Below are 24,134 nucleotides of genomic sequence, written 5' to 3' on the forward strand. Positions count from 1 at the left end.
GTAAACAACGTGGAGAATTTCAGGCTGCTAATGCTATGATAATATGTGCTAATGAGATGCAGCCTCTTTCTCATGCCTGATTGGCTAAGCCTAATCATGTGATCATATTGCGCTGTGATTGGCCATACCTAACTGACAGTTATTGATTGAAATGAAGAAAGTGGGGATTCCCAAATTTCTAGGTAAAGAGTCAGTCTTTTAGTCTTTTTAGTCATTTATAGTAACATCAGTTCCAGGCTGCAGCCTTATTGATTATCCTGTGATGCCAGCTTCTGATTGGCTGAGCATTGCCTAACATGTTGGTCCAGGATGACTCATGTCCGTACATAGTACAGACTGACTCATCATTGAACAATATTAAAGCCATACCTACTGCTCAGCATTATTCCTCAAATGTAAACAGCATGATTCATGTTTTGTGCATGGTTGCTTATTTAATGAGTTTGGTTAAGATTGAAAGCATATGTTTGCTTGAATATTCAATTAAATTTTATTTATATAGCACCAAATCACAACAGCCGCCTCAAGGCACTTAAATATGTATGAATATGTATTATATCTTTACTAACCCAGGGGTGGCTAAAAGTATTTGGATAAGAGTTTAGGGCAAGGCCTCCAACTTCATGCAAAATAGTTTTGCAGAAGGTAATAAGATGTCTGCTGAAGGATTTTCTGCTATGAAATTGGACTCCAATGTTGTTCAGACTTCTGAATTTATTTTATATTTTCATTAATGGTGCGAGGATATCCCCATCAGTGATGGGTCTTGTTTATGTTCAGCTGGGCATGAAAAGAATGAGGCATAAGAACCGTCCCGTTTAATACCTTAAAAAATAAATCCAGGTGAACGTACAACTGAGGGCTTCCACTCTGACTGGTTAATATGAATCTATATTTTCCCTGCAACTTTACCAGGCCTCAGACCTCAGATAATACACAGTTATTAATGGTGACTGAACTGAGAGCAGAGATGCACTGAAGAACACACTTGCACACATACAGATCATGACCCTGTCAATCCCTTCTTTGATTGCCTCATCAGACCATTCAAGCATCACTGGTCCTCTCTGCGAGTCCTCACCTCCCTGCTGGTCTCTGCAGAGTTATTTCTGAACCCCTGCTTGCTAAACAGATGCTGGTGCTAACATTGATTAGAATCAAGCAGAGTAGCAAATCCCAGTATTACTGATTTAGTTTGGCCAACTAGCAAATGAGACCTTTTTATGTTTCAGCCTAATATAAGAAATCCAACCTGTAAATTAGGAATTTTTATTATTTTATTTTCAAATGGACTCTGTTTGTTTCTGATACTGTATATGGATTCTTTTTTGACGTGTAAACCTGTAAACATATAAAGTCTTGTCACATCAGAAATTAATGTAAATAATTGTTTAATGTTTACATTATGATGTGTGGGATGGGTATAAAGATTGTTCAAAGTCGGTAGTGAAGGTACAGGTTGTGTTGTGCATTATAACCTCTCGGGGAAATGCTTCAGGTATATGGATAATTAAAGCGAATATGGTTTGTACCCCAGTCTGTTCCATTTCTTAAACAATAATGTCATGCACCTCATATTATTGTAGGGTCTTTACCTTACACTATAAAGAGCCTTGGGGTGACTGATGTTGTGATTTGATGCTATATATATAAGATTTAATTGAAATGAAATATTAGCTGAAAAATGATTCATTCCTATATTTAACCACAGAGCACCTCATTATGCATTCTTTTAAATACAACAGTAAATATAGTGTGTGTGTCTATTTCCACGCAGTGATGTATTTCAGATTCCTAAAATCTGGCCACAAGATTTGGGGACAAATATGAATGTTTTCCTGACAAACCTCTGCGTTGTTTAATCCAACACACCAAAGAAATTGGTGACTAGTACAGTATGTAGTTATTCTTGTCTGGTCCTGTGTGCAAACAACTTTACTTTCTCACTCTCTTTAGGTAGAGGTTTTAATCAATCACAAAAATAACCACTGGCAACCAGTCTGACATTTAATTCAGTTAGTTACTCTGTTCCAAGCTGCTGATTTCTCTAGATACAGCTGACATATAGTATAGTAATATTCTCTCCCCATATTGCTGGTTTCTGAGCAATAAAATGATTCATTCTCATTTGCAGAGCAGCAGTTGTATGAGAGGATCTTGGTATTGATTCTCTTTACTGTTTACCAAGGAACAGAAGTGGCTCATCTCACCTAAGTAACCTCAACAATCTAACAGTGCAAGCAAGGTTATCATCCCGGTAATTGAACGCTAACACCTGCCATCCCTCAGATAGTCATTCTAAGACTGGGCAAACTGCAACTTCTAAAAAATCCATTCTGGTAATTGATAAACTAACCCTGATTACTGACCCATTGATGCCATTTGGATAAGTGCATGCAAAGTCTCCATCGGTATCACCCACTCCAGTATCACACCAAAGCCTGTGCCAGACCTGCCACTCCGCTATGATGTCAGTGTCATGTTTTTTTTTTCCTCACTTAAGTGCGAAAAACATGGTTTTTGACATTTAACCCATGTTTAACCATCATGTTTTTGTGAAACTAACCAAGCAATGGATGAAAGGTAAAAGTAAGTCTAAAATTAACTATTACACACAAGGCACGGACCTCCTGTGTGAAAGTGCAGAAAACCCCATCACCTATAGGTTTTGTCATTAATCCAGCAAATATTCATATGTGTTGTCTGTGCCACCGCCATCTTTCATTGAAGTGACAGTGACCTCCTACTGAGCCACCCAGATCTGAGAAGAGGGGTATCTACTTGCAGTATCTATGGCGTGATAACGCACTATCTAAGGCTTTTAAGCAAATTCAAGCAAGAAATATCAATATTCTGATATAAATGAATCGTATCTGTAAATCAACTTTGTTAAAGATTTTGCAGAGGAAATGCCACAGCAATAAAGGAACAATCTGTTCTTTTTGCAGCAGAATTAATTGAAATCACAGTTGCATAATAATTCTAGACTTTGAGTTATGACTTCTGCAGGAGTGTGTGTTTAATATAGTGGATAAAGAGACAGGTTAAGACAAACTGGCCACGCACATAAATGCCCAGAGGCCTCCTAGTATTTTTCTTTTTCCATGAGATCGAAAGTATTTCAGACGGGGAGACATATGAGAAGGAAGGGAGAAAGAAAGATGACAGAAATCAAAATGAACAAGCATCACTATGTGGATCTTGATTTTTTTTTTCTCCTCACTTTCACCATGTAAACAAAACCAGAATCAAGGCATGAATGCTAAAGAAGCAATGTCGCCTTAACCGTTAACATCTATCCATCTCGTGTTTTAACTTTCTCCTTTCTCTGTATTGTTTTTCTTTTTTTGTCAATAATGGGCTATATTTAGTGTAGCTTTCAAGTCCTTAAGCTAATGACCCCATTTACTGTGTCACACTGCCTGTCTGGTCTGCAGGGGTATGGCCTAGTATCACTTACGCCTTTGTCAGTCTCTGTGCCCTTCACCATCACAGTGCGGCTCCTCTTTTCTTTTGCACGCGTGTATTTGAAATATTTATTATTTCATATTGGTGTTCAGTAGAGGTGGAAATCACCAGACTCCCCATGATACAGTATTACACAATACTTTATCATGATATTATTGTGATTTTTAACATTCTGCAATATGCTGAGTATTGCAGTAACATATATTGAGATTTATCAAATTTTTTCAAATGGAAATTATGTCCTCAAAGTTAAACTTTGTCAGGATCTGTTTCATCCAATAAGATAAAATTATCTTAAATTCAGTTGTATTTTTGCTGCAAAATTAGATTTTTAAGCATATCAACACTGTCACTAAAACCAGCCATAAATGTTGCCTTAAGACCGAATCAGTCTGCTATCAGTGTGAGTTTGAATGGGGCCGAGTTGCCAAGTTCTTGTAATCTGTTTCTGATAATACAGCAATTAGCTGTGATAAATCGTTGAATGCGACCTGTGCAATTGCCTTGCAGTCGAAAGTGGTCATGAGTGTGCATCACCACAAGTTGCAGTCCGTCACAGAATGTGGAAAAATTCAACTCAGCCACCAGATTATTGTAGATGCAACCTCTGTGCATCTGTCCTATTTATTTTATTTATTTATTTATTTTTACTTGTGCGACTGAGCTATTAGCTTGCTCTGAATTAGGACGTAGCTTTGTCAAACTAAGTGTGTCCGGTGTTGGATAGTTCTTTGGTAGACCAGATTTAATGTAAGTTTGCTCAGCTAATGTTATCTTAGGATGGTGGTGCATAAGATGAACCCTTTAGTTTATAGTATTCCCAGAGTATTTAATTGATTTAATAAAATATAGATATTTGGTGGCCCTGTATCAATACAATACAAAAAAAATCATGATACATACTAATTTTCCAAATAATAACTGCATAGACTTATGCAGTTGAACTCTATTAATGACTCTAATCAGTGAAGTCACGTGATGTGGTGGAGTCTTTAACTACTTCTATATTCTTAGAAAATAATTTTTTTGTTTTTTTATAGTAATTGGCAAAGCAGTGTTATATTTATTGGAAGACTGGGATTATGAGCTTTGTAAAAGTTTTTGTAAGTTTATCTATTCAAAATATTCAACAACAGCTTGAACTGCAGAGTTCTAAAAAGAACTGCATTAGAAATACGGGGGGGGGTCATTGAGCTCCAAAGCCAGTGGAATAATTTTGTCATCATGTCAAAACCGTAGTAGAAAATGATCCAAAAAACTTTAACATCAAGACTGAGCAAAACAACACATTAACATCAGGAGACACAGTAAACCCCTTTAAGTATATCATACGGGCCGTATTACTGTACAAGTGCTCCTTAATACTTGCAGCACATCCAAGAGAAATGAAAGCAAATGTCCCAAAACCAAAGTTACTGTAATTATATGTAAAACAGTAAACTTTGCTGGAAGAGGAGAAAAACCTTAGACAGAACCGCTGCCTTTATACATTTATAATCTTATTAGGCTGAGGTTATTTACAAAGTTTGTAATTTTATTATTATCCATCCATCCTTCCTCTTCCACTTATTTTCATGTACATATGTCCTATAAATAGTACAGTTAAAGCTATTCATAGCAATGTGTAAATGGGTAATTAGAGGTGTCACGATATTCCTTCCTTCCTTCCATCCATCCATCCATCCATCCATCCATCCATCCATCCATCCATCCATCCATTTTCTTCCGCTTATCCGGGGCCAGATCGCGGAGGCAGCAGCCCAAGCAGAGAAACCCAGACCCTCCCTCTCCCTATCCACCTCCTCCAGCCTATCCGCGGGAACACTGAGGCATTTCCAGACCACCCTTCAGAGGAAGCTCATTTCTGCCACTTGTATTTGCCATCTCATTCTTTTGGTCACTACCAAATGCTTGTACAGTAACCATAGGCGACCGTAGGGCTGTAAATTAGCCAGTAAATCGACTGCTTCGCTTTTACGCTCAGCTCTCTCTTCACCGGGACAGACCAGTGCAGCATCCACATCACTGCAGCCGCAGCCCCAATGAATCTGTCAATCTCCCACTCACCTCTCCCCTCACTCGTGAGCAAGACTCTGAGATACTTAAACACATCCACTTGGGGCAGTAACTTGTCCCTGACTTTGAGTGGGCACTCCACCCTTTTCTGGCTGAGGACCATGGCCTCAGACTTAGAGATGCACCCACACTGTATGAGTAGAGCAGTGCTTTCCCCTCCTGAGCGCCTGACAGTTGCGCAGAAGTCCACTAACAGGACACCACTTGTGTTCAGATAAGGCAGACTGTGCCTCCCAATCACACCCCTCCAATTCTCGGTGCCGTTGTCCACGTGGCCGTTGAAGGCTCCCAATAAGATGATGGAGTCACCAGATGGAGCACCCTCAAGCACCCCACCCAGCGACTCAGTGAAGGCTGGGTACTATGAAATGTCATTCGGCACATTAGAACAAACAACAGTCAGGAACTGTTCCCTGGCCCAAATGTGCAGGGAAGCTGTGATGTTCCATGTTCCAAAAGACAGTCTCAATAGCTGGGATTGGGCCGCCAGGGCCTCCACCCTTGCCTGCCACCCGAGACACATTGCACCCGACCCCTGCAGCACCTCCAATGTGTGGTGGGCCTAAAGGAGGGTCACAATATGCTAGTGTTGATAATAACCAAAAAATTAATATTGCATTCAAAATGAAAAAATGATAATACTTTAAACAAGCTACCAACAGCACAGACTGCAGTTTATCACGGCTCTCTATTTCCAGAAACTACTTCACTGGAGCCTCAACTTATCTGCACATTTTATGGCCACCTTAAGCAGGATGACTGACGCTAACGGCGTTCAGATATCCGCTGCTGCAGAAACTCTCCCACACTGGGAGACACTCACATGTCCCACACACGTCCAAGTTAGACCGAGACACTTACAAAAATGATGCTAAGCTGTTACTTTGCAGAAGAATGCACCCTAGATGGTTCATTTTTATCATTGTTTTGTTTCCTACTCCTCCCATTTTTTCAGCTTTTAAAGCATTTAAACTTAACACTGTTACTGCCCTACTGTGTTCCACATTTCAGCTTACAGATGTCTCTCCATTTTGTAGTTGGTCTATTTGAGCCACTGCAGTTTTCTGCTCTATTTTAGCTTCATGATATTTTGTGTACAAACTGGTGTAGCCAAGTCAATTTTTTAAATATATATTTAGCATCATTGGGGACAATAGTGAGTTAGTAAAACTAAGTAAATGAATAATGTTAAGGATTATTTGACTGCATAACAAAAGATAAAGAAAATTATACGTGGTACAATGGAAATGGGTGTGATTTCAAGTCTAATTCCATGCATATTTCAATTCATTCATGAAGTTTATTAAAAAAAAAAACAAAACAGAAAAAGAATAAATTAAATTAATAATTTGTGTGACCATCCTTCTTTAAACCTGCCCCAGCTCCTTCGCAGCATACTTGCACATACGTTTTTGTTAAAGCACAAATGGAGAACATGCCACAGTTCCTCTTCGGCAGATTTAAGCCATCCCAAATGATCTTCAGACTTGCTTCACAATGTTCATATCAGAGCATTTTCTTCTTTTGGTTTTTGAGGATCTTGTATGCTATATGTTTGGGATCACAATCACAGTGAGATGGTATTAGGTGATCATTAACAATCTAATAAATTAAGTTCCTCAAACGTTTGCACAGCACTTTATAAACAATAAAAAATATATATCAGAAAAAAATACATATGACATAAATGAGTGTCAGTGAATATAGATCTATAAAAATGTGTTTTAACTCCGTGAAGCAAGATGACGCTAATCTGTCTGCCTGTAGTCAAAAAGAAGAGGATTATATATTTAGTTGCAGTAACACAAACACACACAGTCATACAATCTCTCACACACACACACACACACACACACACACACACACACACACACACACACACACACACACACACACACACACACACACACACACACACACACACACACGCACGGGACTTGCACAAGGGGGTAATAGTCAGAGAGGATTATCCATCCCCCATCCCACACAGGATTATGTGCAGCCCTCTAATCTCTCAAGCACTAACAGCTTCCTGATGTACAGCCAATCGGGGCTCCAGTCCCATTTCTCTAGCCAATCACATTCTTCCTGAGAACCCCACAAGTCAAATCAAACCAGCTTCTCAGTTGGCAGTTACAACTCCTTTGGCTCCTGTACCTATCAAAATGTCATTCTCATTTGCTAATATTTTGCTTATCTTGCATATTACCTCAGGGCTCGGCTCACCTCTGTAATGTTTATTAATTTTATTGTAAGAGCGTTGGTTAAAATCTACAGTGATCACATTACATTTATTGAAGAGATGCAATAGTATTCATTTTATTATTGATAGTCATTCTTTTGGTAATGAAAAACAATTCATTAGCATATAGCAAGTTAATGTTAATGTTAATATAGACAAGACCTGGGTATGGCACGACCCCCGGGCTAGACGTAGACCTCTGGTTGTTCCTTACCAGCCCACGTGAGGTCAATGGGAAATTAGGATCCAAATGTAAATACGTTTGAATCAAACACTCTTTGATACATCATATTGCCAAAAGTATTCACTCACCCATCCAAATAATTCAATCCAGGTGTTCCAGTCACTTCCATGTCCACAGGTGTGTAAACCAAGCACCTAGGCATGCAGACTGCTTCTACAGACGTCAGAGAAAGAATGGGTCACTCTCAGGAGTGAATTCTAGCGTGGTACCGTGATAGGATGATACCTGTGCAACAAGCCCCATCGTGAAATTTCCTCAATAATAAATATTCCACAGTCAGCTGTTAGGGCTATCATAACAAAGTGGAAGCGATTGGGAATGACAGCAACTCAGCCATGAAGTGGTAGGCCACGTAAAAATCACAGAATGGGGTCAGCGGATGCTGAGGGTCATAGTGCACAGAGGTCACCAACTTTCTGCAGTCAATCACTACAGACCTCCAGCCTTCATGTGGCCTTCAGATCAGCTCAAGAACAGTGAGAGCTTCATGAATGGGTTTCCATGGCTGAGCAGCTGCATCCAAGCCTTACATCACCAAGCTCAATGCAAAGTGTTGGATGCAGTGGTGTAAAGCACGCCGCCACTGGACTCTAGAGCAGTGGAGACGAATTCTCTGGAGGGATGAATCACACTTCTCCATCTGCCAATCTGATGGGGGTGTTTTTCAGGAGTTGGGCTCGGCCCCTTAGTTCCAGTGAAAGGAACTCTTAATGCTTCAGCATACCAAGACATTTGGGACAATTTGATGCTCCCAACTTTGTGGGAACAGTTTGGGGATGGCCCCTTCCTGTTCCAACATGGCAATATAGTGTATACTCCATATCAGAAAATGGCTTACTGATTTTTGTGATTCTTGTACGAACTCACAATACAACTTTATTGCTTATTATTATTTTGAAGAAAACTGCTATTTATTTTATTTCTTTTTTTTAAAATGTGCATGTGTGTAAAGTCATGTGCTTAGTTTGTGGAGAGCAGATTGCAATGTTGGAAAAATTAAGTTTGAATTGCCATAATGAGACTCAGAGAATGGTATCTGAACCTTTGCTAGCAAAGTTGCAAAAGCAACAAGGCATTTTTACCAAGCTTTACACATCCTGGAATCAAGCAGTCAAGACCAGCTTTGAGATTTTCCCACAAAATTAAAAAAAAACACAGTAAGCCATTCTCTGATGGGGAGTTCATGTTCATCTGCCCTGAGACATAAGAAGCATTTGAGAATGTGCCCCTTGAACCGTAACAAGGTGGATCAAGGACATTGCAGGAAATGTAGAGCTTCAGTTGACCTAGGCTACCACACAGCTGTCAGGTGGCTCAGCCTGAGCAAAGTACTAAAGAGGATGGGAGCTGAGAGCAACAATTCGAGAGTTTTATGTGAACAAAAGCAAGGACATTCCACAGCTCTAAGGTGCATAATGGAAAGCATTTGCTGTTGATGTGACTGCAGTAATGCTCTTATTCAAGCCCTAAACAGACTGGATTTTTCTCACTTTAAATGACAAAATAACTGAAAAACTGCAGATGAAATAATTAAACTACAAACAAAATAGCAATAGCACTTTGTATAAAGTTAAGTCTTTTAAAATGTGCCAAAACATGCACATTTTATTTAGAATTGTTTTTGGGAATGTTGATTAAATAGTGATTAAAATCTTGGCATTTTTTACTATGCCTATTTCACATTTTCATTGCCTAATTGTAACATCTATTCTTATTGGTAGCAGTTTACAAAGAGAGAAAATTAACATTGAACAGATCTGAGTTCAGCTTATTGATGAGGCCCTTCACAGCAGCCCTAGTTTCTCATGTGGCCTCTTGGGAAAATTAATTGCCCACCTCTGATCTGGAGGAACAAAAGCCAAATTAAAAACATAGGGGGGGAAAGATGAGCTCATCATGAGTCTGTTTTTCAGAGTTATAACTTCTTGGTGTTTCAAAAAAAAAAAAATTTCTTGCACAAACACACGACACATTTCACATCTCAGTCATAAATCGCTGTCAATCTGTGGTGAATATCTTGTCAGCAAATGATTTTTAATGTAGGAATAAGAGCAGAAGAAGCGTTTGTTGTCGACATTAACATCTAGTGGGAGAGTGCTCGCTCTGTCACTTATCTCAGCTGGCGGGAAGTTGCTGTGTGGCTGTCAGACAAGCATTAGCAGGATGCCGATTCAGGCCATTTCCTGTCAGCCTGTCACCACTGGCTGATTTTTAATGCTCCATCTCTGATTGCTTCTTCCAGAGTGCACCGAATTTCTGCTCTTTGATGCTTTTGTAGAGCTGGTAGTATTGATTTTCATGTGAACCTTAGGTCGACAAATGAGAGGATAAGAGAATATTTCAAGGCTGCTGTGTCCCGTCGTTTATTGAATTATATATTCCCAGAACTTTTCACACTTGCTTCCTGCCTCTCGACTGATTGAGCCATCGAGACCTTTGTTAGTGATTAATACTTCAGCTCATTTACTGTATTGTCAGTCTGCTGTTTACCTCTCATGTATATTTATTTATTGAGAACTGCTAAATAGAAAATTTATCAAGCTATATTTTGCTCTGGGCTTGTTCTGTCCTTCTTATCTTTCTCTCTCTCACTTGTGTTATCAAGAGCCAGTGACAAAAATAGAGATAACACAGCTAGGAAATATTATCGGACTATTGTCTGTAGATATTTCTGTCTCCAGTTAGTTTATCTATTTGGGCACAATAGAAAAGTAGGACAATGAAAACAGCAAACATCTCATTCCCATTTGTGTTTTTATTTATGCACAAGTATTAGGATTTGTTTGTCTGTATGTGTGTGTGTGTGTGTGTGTGTGTGCATATGCGCGCGTGCGCAGGCATTAATTTGTGGATTTTTGCATCTATATGAATCTTTGGATGTGTACATCTTTGTGCACGTGTCAGTCTTTGTATTCACGTTTGTATCGCCTCTGTATGTGTCGTGACCCAGAATGTCTTGACAACATAAAGTCATGAGCTGGAGAAGAAGGTCCCAAACGGAAACTTCTAAAAGCAGAGCTGCTGAATCTTAAAACAGTGGGTGCCTCCTAACTTACAGGCTGAGGCAGGAGGTGTCAAGTTGCATGGTAAGAGGAAGACGAGAGACTTTTTTGAAGCTTCAGTCTATTACAACCACAGAAAAATCTTATTAAACCTCTTCGTGTTATAAATTCACATCCAGAAGGTCTCTCGCCTGGATGCTTTTCTTTCCTTGTAGGGTTTGTAAACGTTTTCCTGTTTCAGCTGATTTCAGCCTGCGATTGAATCGGGTCAAGTTGGCAGTTACATAGAATCTGTTTCTGATGGCACAGAAATAAACTGTGATAAACTGTTAAAAATCACATATACAAAGACAGAAATTCACACTGAACTATTACTGTTATCTCAGGATGGTGGTGCATGAGATGAGCCCTCTTGTTTATAGTATTCCTAAAGTATTTTAATTTGTTTAATAATAATAATAACTTCATTTGTATGGCACTTTTCAATACATGGAGTTACAAAGTTCTTCACAGTTTGAATAAAAGCCACATATAGACACATAATCAACTATATGGTCAGGCATTTGTTCCAACACACACACACACACACACACACACACACACACACACACACACACACACACACACACACACACATACACACACACACACACACACACACTTGGCCGACTTGATAGGCTTGATAACCACCACCTCAAAAGCACAATCGCTTCTGGTTTTAAAGTTGGAGTGTGGAACAGTTGGGAGACCTCTTGGAGCGGAGAGGTTGGAGCAGACCTCTGCATCTAAAGTCAGAGTAATGAGGAGCACGCTTGGCTTTGTCCGTCCGGTAAAAGATGTCATGTTACAGATGCAGGATGTGGCCTTTCATGTCCTAGGAGGAGGAGGTGACACATGACTGACTGGATCTAGTGCGTTCCTCATGGTTCCTACAACAGTGATGCAAAAGACTGAGCAAATGGCAAAAACAGGTACATCGCCATAAAAATGTTTGTTAATGTGCGACTCTGCAGTGTAGATAAAATACAAAGATTTATAGCTTCAGTCCACGGATCTGTAGAAATAAATTTTAACATAAAACAGTGGCGGGGGAGATTGATCCAGGCTTGCCAGATGGGAGAAACCAGTGATGTCCAAGTAAATTGTTCCTGACAGTACCAAAAAAAGAGAAAGTTACAGGAGTAGATTAAATCAGCTTTATTCATTTATACAAAATACAAATAGAGAGGTAGACAATGTGAAATTCCATTAAAGTGAATACAGCAGGGCAGAAAGAACTAATACCTTACATAGGCCGTACTTTATTCAACAAGACAGAGAACACTGACACTGAGATAGTGAAGAGTGAAGCCACTGCATATTTTCTAATAAAACAAACAGGAGCACAGACGACAAAAATGGAAAATGACAAAACTGAATTTTAAAAGCGTTCTAGATTACACAATAAACATCCTTTTTTTTTCTGAAAAAAACTTGGCTACGGTTCCAAAATACACACACACACACTGCAGCTGTAGTAGGTTTGATTACTGGGTGTAAGCTGTGGCTGTTAGTACTCAGCAGCATCAGTCTTCTGAGTTTATGCACACACACACGAACACCTGCACAGGTACAAAGTTTCAGAGAATGAAACCAATCTCGATAGCTGGGGATTGGTCCACCAGGGCCACCGCCCAACACACATTGCACCCGACCCCTACGACGCCTCTTCCGGGTGGTGGGCCTACAGGAGGGCAGGCCCATGTCTTCTCTTCGGGCTGCGCCCAGCCGGGCACTACAGGCTAATGCCCAGTCACCAGATGCTCTTCCTCGAGCTGCCTCCCCAGGCCTGGCTCCAGGGTGGGGCCCCAGTAACCCTATCCCGGCCAGGGTAAACAGTTCCCTTGGTGGCTCTTCCATAGGGGTCTTCTGAATCGCTCTTTGGTCCTGGGTGAGAGGCCAGACAATTTGCCATGGGAGACCCTACCCGGGGGACAAGCCCCCGGACAACACAGCTCCTGGGATCACTGGGACACACAAACCCCTCCATCATGATAAGGTGGCGATTCACGGAGGAGACCCTGGGACAGACCCAGGACACGCTGGAGAGATTATATCTCTCGGCTGGCCTGGGGGCCTTGGGGTCCCCCAGGATGAGCTGGTGGAGGTGGTTGGGGAGAGGGAGGTCTGGGCTTCTCTGGTTAGGCTGCTTCCCCCGTGACCCGGCCCCGAGAAACTGGATGGATGGATTTAAAATAAGACAATCTTTAAAATGTTTTTAGAAACAAGTTGTAAAGAAATACTTTGACATCATAATCAGCCGAGCGTGTGTGTTTTAGAAAAAAAGTAAAATGTAATATTAATGTTAAAAACTCTTAAATAAGTATTTTTCAAATAGTCTGTTAGATCTCAAATGCCAATAAGTTGCTGATTTTAAAAATTTGTTCTTAAAGTCAATAAAGAATAATCAAGTTATTCACTAACTATAAATACAATTTTCAGTTATAATTAAAAAGTTTGAAAGGGTGTGTTCACTCTGGGACAGTTTTGAACAATCTGCCCCGACTGTATAGCAGTGAATGTAAATGCACAGTAATGTCAACTATAACCTCCTCATAGTGGCAGCTTCATCAGTATTTCGGGTTAGTTAGGAATTTCAAAAGGTGAGCTATGTTGGAATGAATGAATCTTTCATAAATGCCAGTGGCTGCACTGTTTTCCTCGGTACCCACCCCTATTTATGTGTTCCTGTCCTATTTTTCACCATTCGCTCTTCCTTCTCCTGTTCCTTTGATCATTTCCTTCCGTTTCTACCTCATCATGCATTTGCCTTTCTCACTTTCTCCTTCCCTACCCACTAATTCAATCTCACACTCTAACTCACACATACATCTACTTTCCCTCTGGTAAGTTATCCCTCAAAGACACACACTCTATTACCCAAGATGCACTGCCCCGCTGCGTGCCTGCCTTTTCATTGGCCAATAAAACAACCTGAGCTTTATGGCTCTACCAATTCCAAGTACATCAACTATAAAGGGAGAAAGAGAGACAGAGAGAAGAATAGTGAGAAAAACAAGGAAATTGTGGAGAAACAGGAGGGAGGGAAAAAGAGAAGGGTGGACAGAAAGAGGAAATACCCTGTAAAGGGTAATAAATGACAGAAAGAGAGAGAGAAAGATGGTCTACTACTCAATATGGAAAGAAAGAGATGAATGAAAAGTGAGTGGGTAAGACGAGAGACGGGGAGCGCATAAAGCACATAAAAATATAGAGAGCCATTTATGACTTATAAAATAACAGCCATCGATGTGCAAACCAAAACTGCAGCGTAGATGAAAGAGATGATATTTTATTGTTCCAGCCCCCAAGTCCCAGCCTGTATAAATAGCTATTGATTCACCATGTTTTATTCAGCCAGCCGGGCGAACTTTCAAGCCTGGGAGACATCAGCTGCTTGTTGAAGGCAAAACTGCTGCTCTGTCTGGGGCTTTCTGCTGCATTTTAGACTGTTATCTTCTATTGGCTAAAGGTTTTGTCCCAGGTTCCTCAATCTGAGAGGCACTTTCGTCATCTGTCTGGTTTGCAGCAGGGGAGTTATGTGTCGGGAAAGTGGAGGAGAAAACTTTTACCGTCTCAGGTCACTGGCAATGAAACTGAAGAAAAAAAGAAGACTAGTAGAAATGCACTGTGTGTGTTTGCAGGCCCTTATTTCAACCTTCGAGGTTTTTGAGTTAGTTCAATTTTGGCCAGAAAAGAACAGAGGCCTTCAAATATCTATACAAGATAACGTTTCGGTCTCAGATTCTATTCACAATAAAAGAAAAGAGGCAGAGAACACAAAGGGAACATGCATCCATTCATGTCTGAACTTCTGACCTCTGTTCTAACTATCGCTATCCTCAGGAACAGCTATTCACCAGAGGACAGTGGAAAGTCTCATGCATCAAATAGCACAGACAAATGAGCTGATCTTACACAAACTATAAATCATTTTTTGTACTGATGAATCACATGGATGTAGCTTCTGCACCATCATATGTCCAAGTCTGGAGCAGCTTTTCTGTTTCTCACATGGTTGCATGGTCTGCCTTACTTTGCATCTTTCTTTTCTTCTGCTCTGCTGAAGAGCAGAAGAAGAAGAAGAACCTTGTATGCTCTCGCTCTCAGTATTTTTTTTCTCTGGTGCATCCATCCAAAGTCACACACTGACACATCAGTACTTTAGCCTGGAGGCCTCGTTCAAGTGATGCACCCAGCTGTCAATGCTTTTGATTTGACTGTTAATGGGCCAACGTGGGCCACCCAGTGTCCACGGGTTTGGATTCCTGAGTTTATCCTCCCACACATGTGCTTTCTCTGTATAACCCCCCACCACCACCCCCCACTTTTTTGTTTTGTTTTTGTCACAGTATGGTTTTAATTTAGTGTTCTCAGTTCAAATTGAGAATAATGATGCTAAAGATTATCAATACATTAAATTAAAACCCTTCCTGGAATCCCTAATCCATCACTGTTTGCTTGTGCAAGTGTAGCATGTAATCTATTCATTACATTTCTATGTTCCACAATATTTGGTTCTTTTTCTTTCCACATCGATTTGTTCGTCCATTCTTCTGCACCTGTTTTGCTTAACTCTCTCCATCACTTGTATTTTTTCACATTTCCCCTTCTCTGCTGTTCATTCTGAATGTGTGACATATTGTCTTTATTTCTGACACTCCTTCTTGCAGAGGCCGGTAGTTTTCAGGTGTTTCCTGGGTTTAATTGCAGATTGGCTGCACCTGGTGAGGTTCGGATAAAGGCTTGGCTGAATTTGGCTTTGGGAGACTCCACTTCTTGGCCTTTATGCTCTTTAGGCTGCAGCTGAGCTTATTAAGTAATTTAAAATGAAGTCAAGGTTTCATAAATCGCCGGTGTCAGTCTCCACCTTATGTTCTGGTTTATGAGCTGGGTCATAACAGAGATTATGGTTTTGTTGTACCCATTCTAAACCACTGGTCCTCAAGGGCAGCTCTGTGCTGTTTTCTTTTCTGCTCTCACTCAGAATGTTTTCATTCCTGCTCAGTTGATTCTGTGTATTTTGTGTCTCTTAGGGATCTTTCTCCTTGTCAATTCAAGTATTTGGAAATTTTTCAGTTGATGTGAGTCTGAGATTTAGTCATTTGATGATTTCTGTTTTTGTAGTTCTAGCTAAGATGCTGTGATGCACTCATGGCGGTGGAGAGGTTTTCTTTCGGGAACGTGGGGTTGGCTGTGAGTGTAAGTGTTGTCCTCACAGGCTGTTTAATCAAGAAGTCAAAATCTGAAGAGGAAACATGAACTTTTCCAGGGGAGGTAGCCATGCAAGTTGGCAAGAGATGTTGCGTTGGTGGTGGTTTCCACTCCACCAAGTGCCTTATGGTTCATTCATGTTGTTGTTTCTGTCTCTTTGATTCATTCTCCATCTCTACCTGCCTCGCTAGTTTTCACCTTGCCTTCACACTTTATCTTCACACTTTATATAATTTTTTTTCTCACTTTGAGGCTAAAAGACAAACAGATATGCACTTGGACAAGCTCTTACACGCACAAAGTGCTGAAATGTGTTTGGAGTTGATTCGCTTTTAATGTGTTTTTTTTTTTTTTTTCCCACCACTCAATCTTTTGTGACTGTCATCCACAATGACAGCTGTCCTCCCGTGTTTTATCGTGCGTGTTTGTGTGTGCCCATGTGTGCAGTCATTGATGGTTTCACAGTGTGGAAACTTGCCAGTAGCAACACCACGACAGACATTGACAGTTCTTTTAACAGAAGAACTATTTTAGTGTTTCTGCCAGTTTAATGGCTACGGGTCAATTTGCTCAATTTGTTCCAGTCTCAAAGTGGAGATCATGGAGGGAGAGAGACAGACCTATTGTAAAGAGCCAGCATCACTTCAACTCCAAAAATTGATTTGTACTGCATTTAGCAGACAATTTAATAATGTAGTTTTTATTTTTTTTTTAAATGTGGGAGTGGAGGTATTTGGGAGACGGGGGCCGTGACTCTGAAGCTTAATGATTCTTTTTCTTTTCTTTCTTTCTTTCTTTTTTTTTTGATGGAAGATTTAAAAAAAAAAATAGAAAAAAGGAAATAGAAGAAATCTAGTTTGATATTTGAGTGCTTGACATTTTACTGGTTAAAATTACTTATTTTATCATAACAGGTTTTACAATCTGGATAGTCTACATTCTCGCAGTAATTAAACATCTGAAGGTCAGTTCTTCAGCTGGCATTTCTCAAATTAAACCATTACTATGTTTAACAGTCAAATGAAACATCTAATGGGAAACTGAACATTTGTGGTGACGAAAGAATGCAATTCTCCTCAGGCTATATCGTATGTTAGCATTTTTTCATTGTCTCATTGTGTTGTATGGACCATAACTTGGTATTCCTGTTTAATTTCTGTGCTCAGTTGAGCCCAATAACACTGACTATCCAACACTAAACTGTCACCAGTGAGCCCAGATTAAATTCTTGCATGCTACTGCAGTCTAAGCTAACATTAGATGAGCTCTGATCTGTTTAGCTGAATTGCACTAGTGAAACAAAATGTAAGTAAATGAATAAATCTGAAATATTTAAGTATATTTAAATGTGTTATAAGTATATTTTTTCTGTCTACGTCCAGATTACATATAAGGCACTGAGCTCCTTGGACCCCAGTGCTGATCTGACAACCCAGAGGGGGCGGGTTTTCAAGCTGAGGAATGAGACCCACCATCTGTTTGTTGGGCTCTACCCGGGAACCACCTACTTCTTCACCCTTAAAGCCTCCACCAACAAAGGCTTTGGTCCGCCCGTCACTACCCGCATAAGCACCAAGATTGCAGGTAAACATTACCATTAGGTCTCACCTGCTTATTATTACGTTAATATCAGGTACAGACCATAAAAGCTTGTTTATTAGCCAGCCAGTGTGCTGACGCGTCAGTCAGTTTCTCTGTGAATGTGTATGTTTTAGTTTGTTTGTCATCGTCTGAGTGATCATTCGGTTGTCCTCCCGTCTGGCTTTTTATCTGTTTATGTCACCACCTCAGTCCATAGAAAATGTCAGTCGCAGCACAAAAAGAAGGAAAAACAATCAACTTTTGTGGCAAGAATTGTGAAGTGTCCTCATATGTTAATGCAGCTCTTTATTCGTGAATGAGAGGATTTCTCCATTATTATTTCAGCTGTTTGGAGAAGGGTGTGCTTTGATGTTTAAATGACAGAATGACTGATGCTAAATAAAACCCTTCACTTCATTCTTTGTCTTTTTCCCTTTTGCCCTTTATGTCTCTGACTTACCCATTCTCTCTCCAGCTTTACCTCACTCACTCACCCTGTCTGTCTGAGCTGCTTTCACATTTAGCTTTTATTCAACTATTCTCTTATAAGCTCCTTACAAATCTTATATCTGATCGCCTCTGCTTTGTGGTTTGTTTGTTTAGCTAATTAGACCACATTGAGGCAGTTGTGACCTTTAAAAAAAGGAGGAGGAAAAACACTTGGAAGAGACACTCCTTGTAACTCTGGGCTAAACCTATAAACTCTTACAACTCCAAGTCAACTTTATACTGAAGGAACTCTGAATAAGTGTCACATTGTTTGGGGATGAATGCAGAAGCTACAGTGCGCAATATGAAAATTCAAAAAAATATAAACCCGTTGGTATTTCAGGGAGAGCTCCATGTTTGTCTCATTTAGTGTTTCCTTTGATTTGGAGCAGGGAAAATGATACAGATCTGCTTTAATGTACCAAAACAGGCTGTGCGGTGACATCTCTTCATACTCATTCAGTTATAGAAGTGTCCACTCTTTTGCTAAAAGTAGCTATGTGGTTAAAGACACTATACATCTCACATTTATTCTCCATAAAAATATATTGTCAGTCAAATAATAACCCCCCAAATGTGGGTCTGTGACTTAAACCCAGATGTGAACACATCTCTGGATCCTGACTTGTGGTGCTGCACATGAAGGAGTACTTATGATGGAGAAGATGAAAGTCTAATGTGTTACCAGTATGTTTTAAGTGTTCTCCTAGCTGCCAACACCTACAGTGATTTTAGCATGACCTTTCCACTGAGCCTCCATTCTTCCATCATCCTTTAAAAACTTAACAACATATTGCCAAGAGGAACAAAAGAGAAACATGGCGCTTCCACACATAACAGATATGTCTTCTTCCAAATGTCACGCCATCTCCAATTTTTATTATCTCATTCAGGAGCTACGGGATGAAGAGATTTAAATTAAATGGTGCAGACACGTAGAGATGGATGGACAGAGTGGGAGGGGTGGGATTCGTGTTAATAACCTGAATGCCATACCAATCAGGAAGAAAGTGTTGATGTTCCACTCAGACATTTATGCTGCAGCTCCAGTATGAGGGCATGACAGATGTGAAATTAAAATTTGAGTGTAATAGAATGTCTGCAAAGCCCTCTGCAGTGAAGCATACATCTATTTTTCTTGCTCTTCTTAGGGCCTGATGATGTTGCAGTGTACCATAATGTCAAAAAATAAAATAAAATACATTTCATAACAATTTACCGTTTACAGAATATGCATTAAAGTTTATTTCAGGGGTTTGTTGTGTTTTTCTCTTTACTCACAGGAACAAAATGGAGCTTGCAGATGTTTAGAGCTAAAAAGAAATACACCTCAAATGTTGTGTTGGGAGAATTTGTTGACTCCTTCTATTCAGCTGCTTCCTGTTTTTATTATGCATGTTATACTGAAAGATTTTAGTGTACAGTACATGGGTTTGAAGTGTCTTATTTGCAATCTATAATTTAAGTTACATTTTTAATAGTTACATTAAGCAGAGTTTGTTAAATGACAGTGACCAATCAAATAATTTCTTGTAAGGTAACCTGCTTTTTAATTTCAATTTGTTAAACTGTTTCAGCCCCGATGATGCCAGAGTACGAGTCAGAGTCTCCACTCAATGAGACGGAGACCACCATCACTATTTTGCTGAAACCTGCCCAATCCCGAGGAGCACCTATCAGGTAATTTCTTAACTTTGTTTTATCAATTTCAGTTTTCTTTTAGTTTCTACACTTTTTTGTACTCTCCTCTGTTCTCCTATGTACCCCCCCCACACACACACACACCCAAGTTTTCCATCCACTTTCTTTTTATCTTCCTCAGGGGCTCTTTTAGAGCCATTACACTTACTCACACATATAAGTCTAATTTGTATGCAAAGGAAATCAGGGAATGAGATTTTTTTTTTCTCATTTTTCAGTGAAATATTTTGTCATCACTCATTTTGCTTATTGTAACTTTTTAGCCATTCACCAGTGGAGCTGCAGCTTCTATTGGACATTACAGGCCTAAATGTCTGATAGGCAATTTGGTTGGTTTCTTGAAACTTTGCTTTAGTTTAAGGTTTCAGCCAACAAGTGCCCGACAGACGGGAATGATTTCAAAAAAAAAAAAAAATAATATATATATATATATATATATATATATATACATAAACTTTATTGAGCATATTGGGCAGAAAACGCAGACTTCATAATCTTAAAATGAGATTATGAATATTAATATTGTAGAATTGTAGCATACCAGTACAACAAAATAATGACTTTTATGCTGAAAGGATCAGCATAAAGGGTAATGCTGGGAAGTGGTCATCTAACACCTCCTCTAGTTTACTAGCTTGACTCACAAGCAGCAAGTGGTAATTCACTGTGGTGTTAAATCGATTCCCAGTTTTGGTTAACTAAAAGAAAATGTAGTTGCTGATGGAGCTGACTTCTTAGTTTTATCAAGTACAGTGGAAAATCAAACAAGACACACAGCACCCACCTGTCACACAGGCCTAGAGGCCAGTCGGTGATCATCTGGCAACCACCAGCCACAAGGGAATAATCTGTATTCCCTGACTGGTTGCTGGAGGTTGCTGGCTGTCAGTGAAATGCCAAAGGCTCACTCATGCAGGCCAGCCAGTGGCTTTTGGCAACTGCCGGTCTCTAGGGAAAAGTGTATATCCCGTGCATGGTTGCTGGAGGTTGCTGGCAGTCGCTAGTGTGAAAACTGGTCTCACAGAGGTAAACAGTGCTGCGATTGCTTTGGTCTCTAGCAGGCTGCCACGGTCACCAGTGGTTTGCATGGAAGATGCAGACTTGTCCAACAGCCATAGAAATCACAAGGTTTTTGGTGCAGCACCGTCTTTGCAGCTAATTTCACCAATAAATAGATATTCTGCAAAAATCCTTCAGAATGCTCATATCAGACACACTCAGAGCACACACAGGTTTTATTTTCCCGGTCCACTGTATTTACTTCAAAACAAAAGCAGTGAGTGAAGGCATCCCAGCTAATTTATTTCTTTCCCTTTTCTCATTTTTTCAGCCAGCATGTTTTTAATTAAAAGTTCACTTTGAACATGTGATCTCATCCATTTAATTGGTGCAGGGGAGAACATTATTCTCACTCGCCTTTAGGGAAATACAGCTTCGACAATGCTGTGCAGAGAATATATATCACTTCAATTTAGACTTTGGGAAATGGATTTGTGAAATGTGAGTGTGGGTCAGTGGTTTGGCATTAATTTCTGTAAATCCCTTATCATATCTCATCATTAATCACCCACAGATGGCAAATTTATTTTGTTGAATTAGGCTGCACCCTCATCACTACCATCTTTTTGTGTTTATCAACTAGAGATAAGCCCATTAATGTGTTTGCTTATTATGTGTGTTTAGTGCAAGTATTACATGTTTTAAGAACCAACAGATGCACGTGGGGAAGCAGGAAAAAGGCATCTGTTTGTTAATGTGCACGCAAATGTTTTTACTGCGATTGTTTTCTTATTCATCCTGCAGATCAGAGCGTCTGAAATTCAGAAGCTTGGATAAGATTTTTTTTTTCTTCCAAATGGTTGTGTAAAAAGAAGCAGCTGTTGAGACACACACTCATACACGCACACACACACACACACACACATCAGCCTGCATGCTCAGGTGCACTTTCACATAAATGCACACAAGCGGAAACCACTGTAAACATTTGCAGTGAATGGTAATACAGATATGCAACAGTCACAGCATTAAAACCAAGTGCTTGATATTGTGTAGGTCACTCTCATACTGCTAAAAGAGCAGCTGGGCTGATCCACATGAATCAGGTTTTCCAGCAAAATATGACATAGTTACTAAAGAAGGTTCCCAAAAATCTTTTTATTTGCAAATATATTCATACATACAGAAACACACAGTATATGGATCAGACTGTGCATGACAAAAAAATGTAGTCTCAACAAGAATCCTTTCCAGAAATATACAATACTTGTCGAAAGTCTGAACATGCACTAAATCAGTCACCATCCAGATCATTGAATTCAGGTGTTTCAGTCACTTCCATGTCCACAGGTGTTTAAACCAAGCACCTAGGCATGCAGACTGCTTCAGTGAAAGAATGGGCCGCTCTCAGGAGCTCAGTGAATTCCAGTGTGGTACCGTGATAGGATGATACCTGTGCAACAAGTCCAGTCACTACTAAATATTCCACAATCAGCTGTTAATTGGATTATAACAAAGTGGAAGTGATTGGAAACAACAGTAAGTCAGCCATGAAGTGGTAGACCACGTAAAATCACAGAGCACGGTCAGTGGATGCTGAGGGTCATAGTGCACAGAGGTCACCAACTTTCTCCAGAGTCGATCACTACACACCTCCAAACTTCATGTGACCTTCAGATCAGCTCAAGAACAGTGTGTAGAGAGCTTCATGAATGTGTTTCCATGGCAGCTGCATCCAAGCCTTACATCACCAAGCTCAATGCAAAGTGTTGATGCAGTGGTGTAAAGCACGCCGCCACTGGACTCTAGAGCAGTGGAGACGTGTTCTCTGGAGGGATGAATCACACTTCTCCATCTAAAGTTTGGTGGAGGGGGGGGTTATGGTGTGGGGGTGTTTTTCAGGAGTTGGGCTTGGCCCCTTAGTTCCAGTGAAAGGAACTCTTAATGCTTCAGCATACCAAGACATTGGGGACAGTTTGATGCTTCCAACTCTGTGGGAACAGTTTGGGGATGGCCCCTTCCTGTTCCAACATGACTGCACACCAGTGCACAAAGCAGCTCCATAAAGACATGGATGAGCCAGTTTGGTGTGGAAGAACTTGACTGGCCTGCACAGAGTCCTGACCTCAGCCTGTGAGCCAGGCCTTCTCTCCAACACCAGTGTCTGACCTCACAAATGTGCCTCTGGAAGAATGGTCAGAAATTCCCATAAACACTCCTAAGTTGTTCCAGAGGAGTTGAAGCCCATTCTTAACCCTATCGATTAAGAATGGGATGTCACTCAAATTGAAGACAGACGAGTGACTACTTTTGTCGATGTAGTGCACTTTTGACTGAGTCTGTAGACGTTTTTAAAGTCCTACCTCTAAATGTAAACTTTAAAGCTCGAGACCGAGCCTTTAACAGCCCAACCGGTCGCGGCAGATGACTCCCTGAGCCTGGTTCTGCTGGAGGTTTCTTCCTGTTAAAAGGGAGTTTTTCCTTTCCACTGTCGCCAAGTGCTGCTCATAGGGGGTCGTTTTGACTGTTGGGTTTTCCCTGTATTATTGTAGGGTCTTTACCCACAATACAAAGCGCCTTGAGGCGACAGTTTGTTGTGATTTGGCGCTATATAAATAAAATTGAATTGAATTGAATTAGATGTCAATTTGGAAAAAAATAGCTTTTGGTTTGTTGTCTTTACTTTTCTAATTTTCTCACTTTATGTTGCTGAAAATGTCAGCCACCCATCCACCACTCTCAGAAAATCCCCTTACTCTCAATGTTCTCACTGTAAAGGTGTAAAATCTCAGAGTAAAAGTACAATAACACACACACATGGTTATAGACACAAAGACATAGACAGTTACAGCAGAAACACATATAAGGGCTGCCAAGCACTGAACACACCCACACATACACAATTCCCCATGCGCTGCTTGTACTAGGCCCTTGCTTCATCCCCTGTGCAGCCTCTGAAAGCCATTAGTTTGAAATGGATATTTTACCAGAAAGGCAGAAACAGCAAAGAGAGTGACAGTAAGAGAGCGAGAGAGAGACTCATCTTTGGTCATCAGCAATTATCTTTTATGAAAGCTGC

At 40.2% G+C, this 24,134-nt stretch overlaps 1 protein-coding gene across 1 annotated transcript in view; it reads left to right on the forward strand.

Moving 5' to 3' along the window:
• The window catches only part of LOC115779987 (receptor-type tyrosine-protein phosphatase T-like), a 355,835-nt gene that overhangs the window by 242,705 nt on the left and 88,996 nt on the right, over positions 1–24,134 (forward strand). The window contains exons 17-18 of the mRNA XM_030728898.1: positions 17,668–17,869; positions 19,933–20,035. Coding sequence (XP_030584758.1) covers positions 17,668–17,869; positions 19,933–20,035 — 305 coding nt within the window. The remainder of the gene's footprint in view (positions 1–17,667; positions 17,870–19,932; positions 20,036–24,134) is intronic.

The sequence above is a fragment of the Archocentrus centrarchus genome, chromosome 5 (assembly GCF_007364275.1).
Source record: "Archocentrus centrarchus isolate MPI-CPG fArcCen1 chromosome 5, fArcCen1, whole genome shotgun sequence".
Classification (NCBI taxonomy): Eukaryota; Metazoa; Chordata; class Actinopteri; order Cichliformes; family Cichlidae; genus Archocentrus; species Archocentrus centrarchus.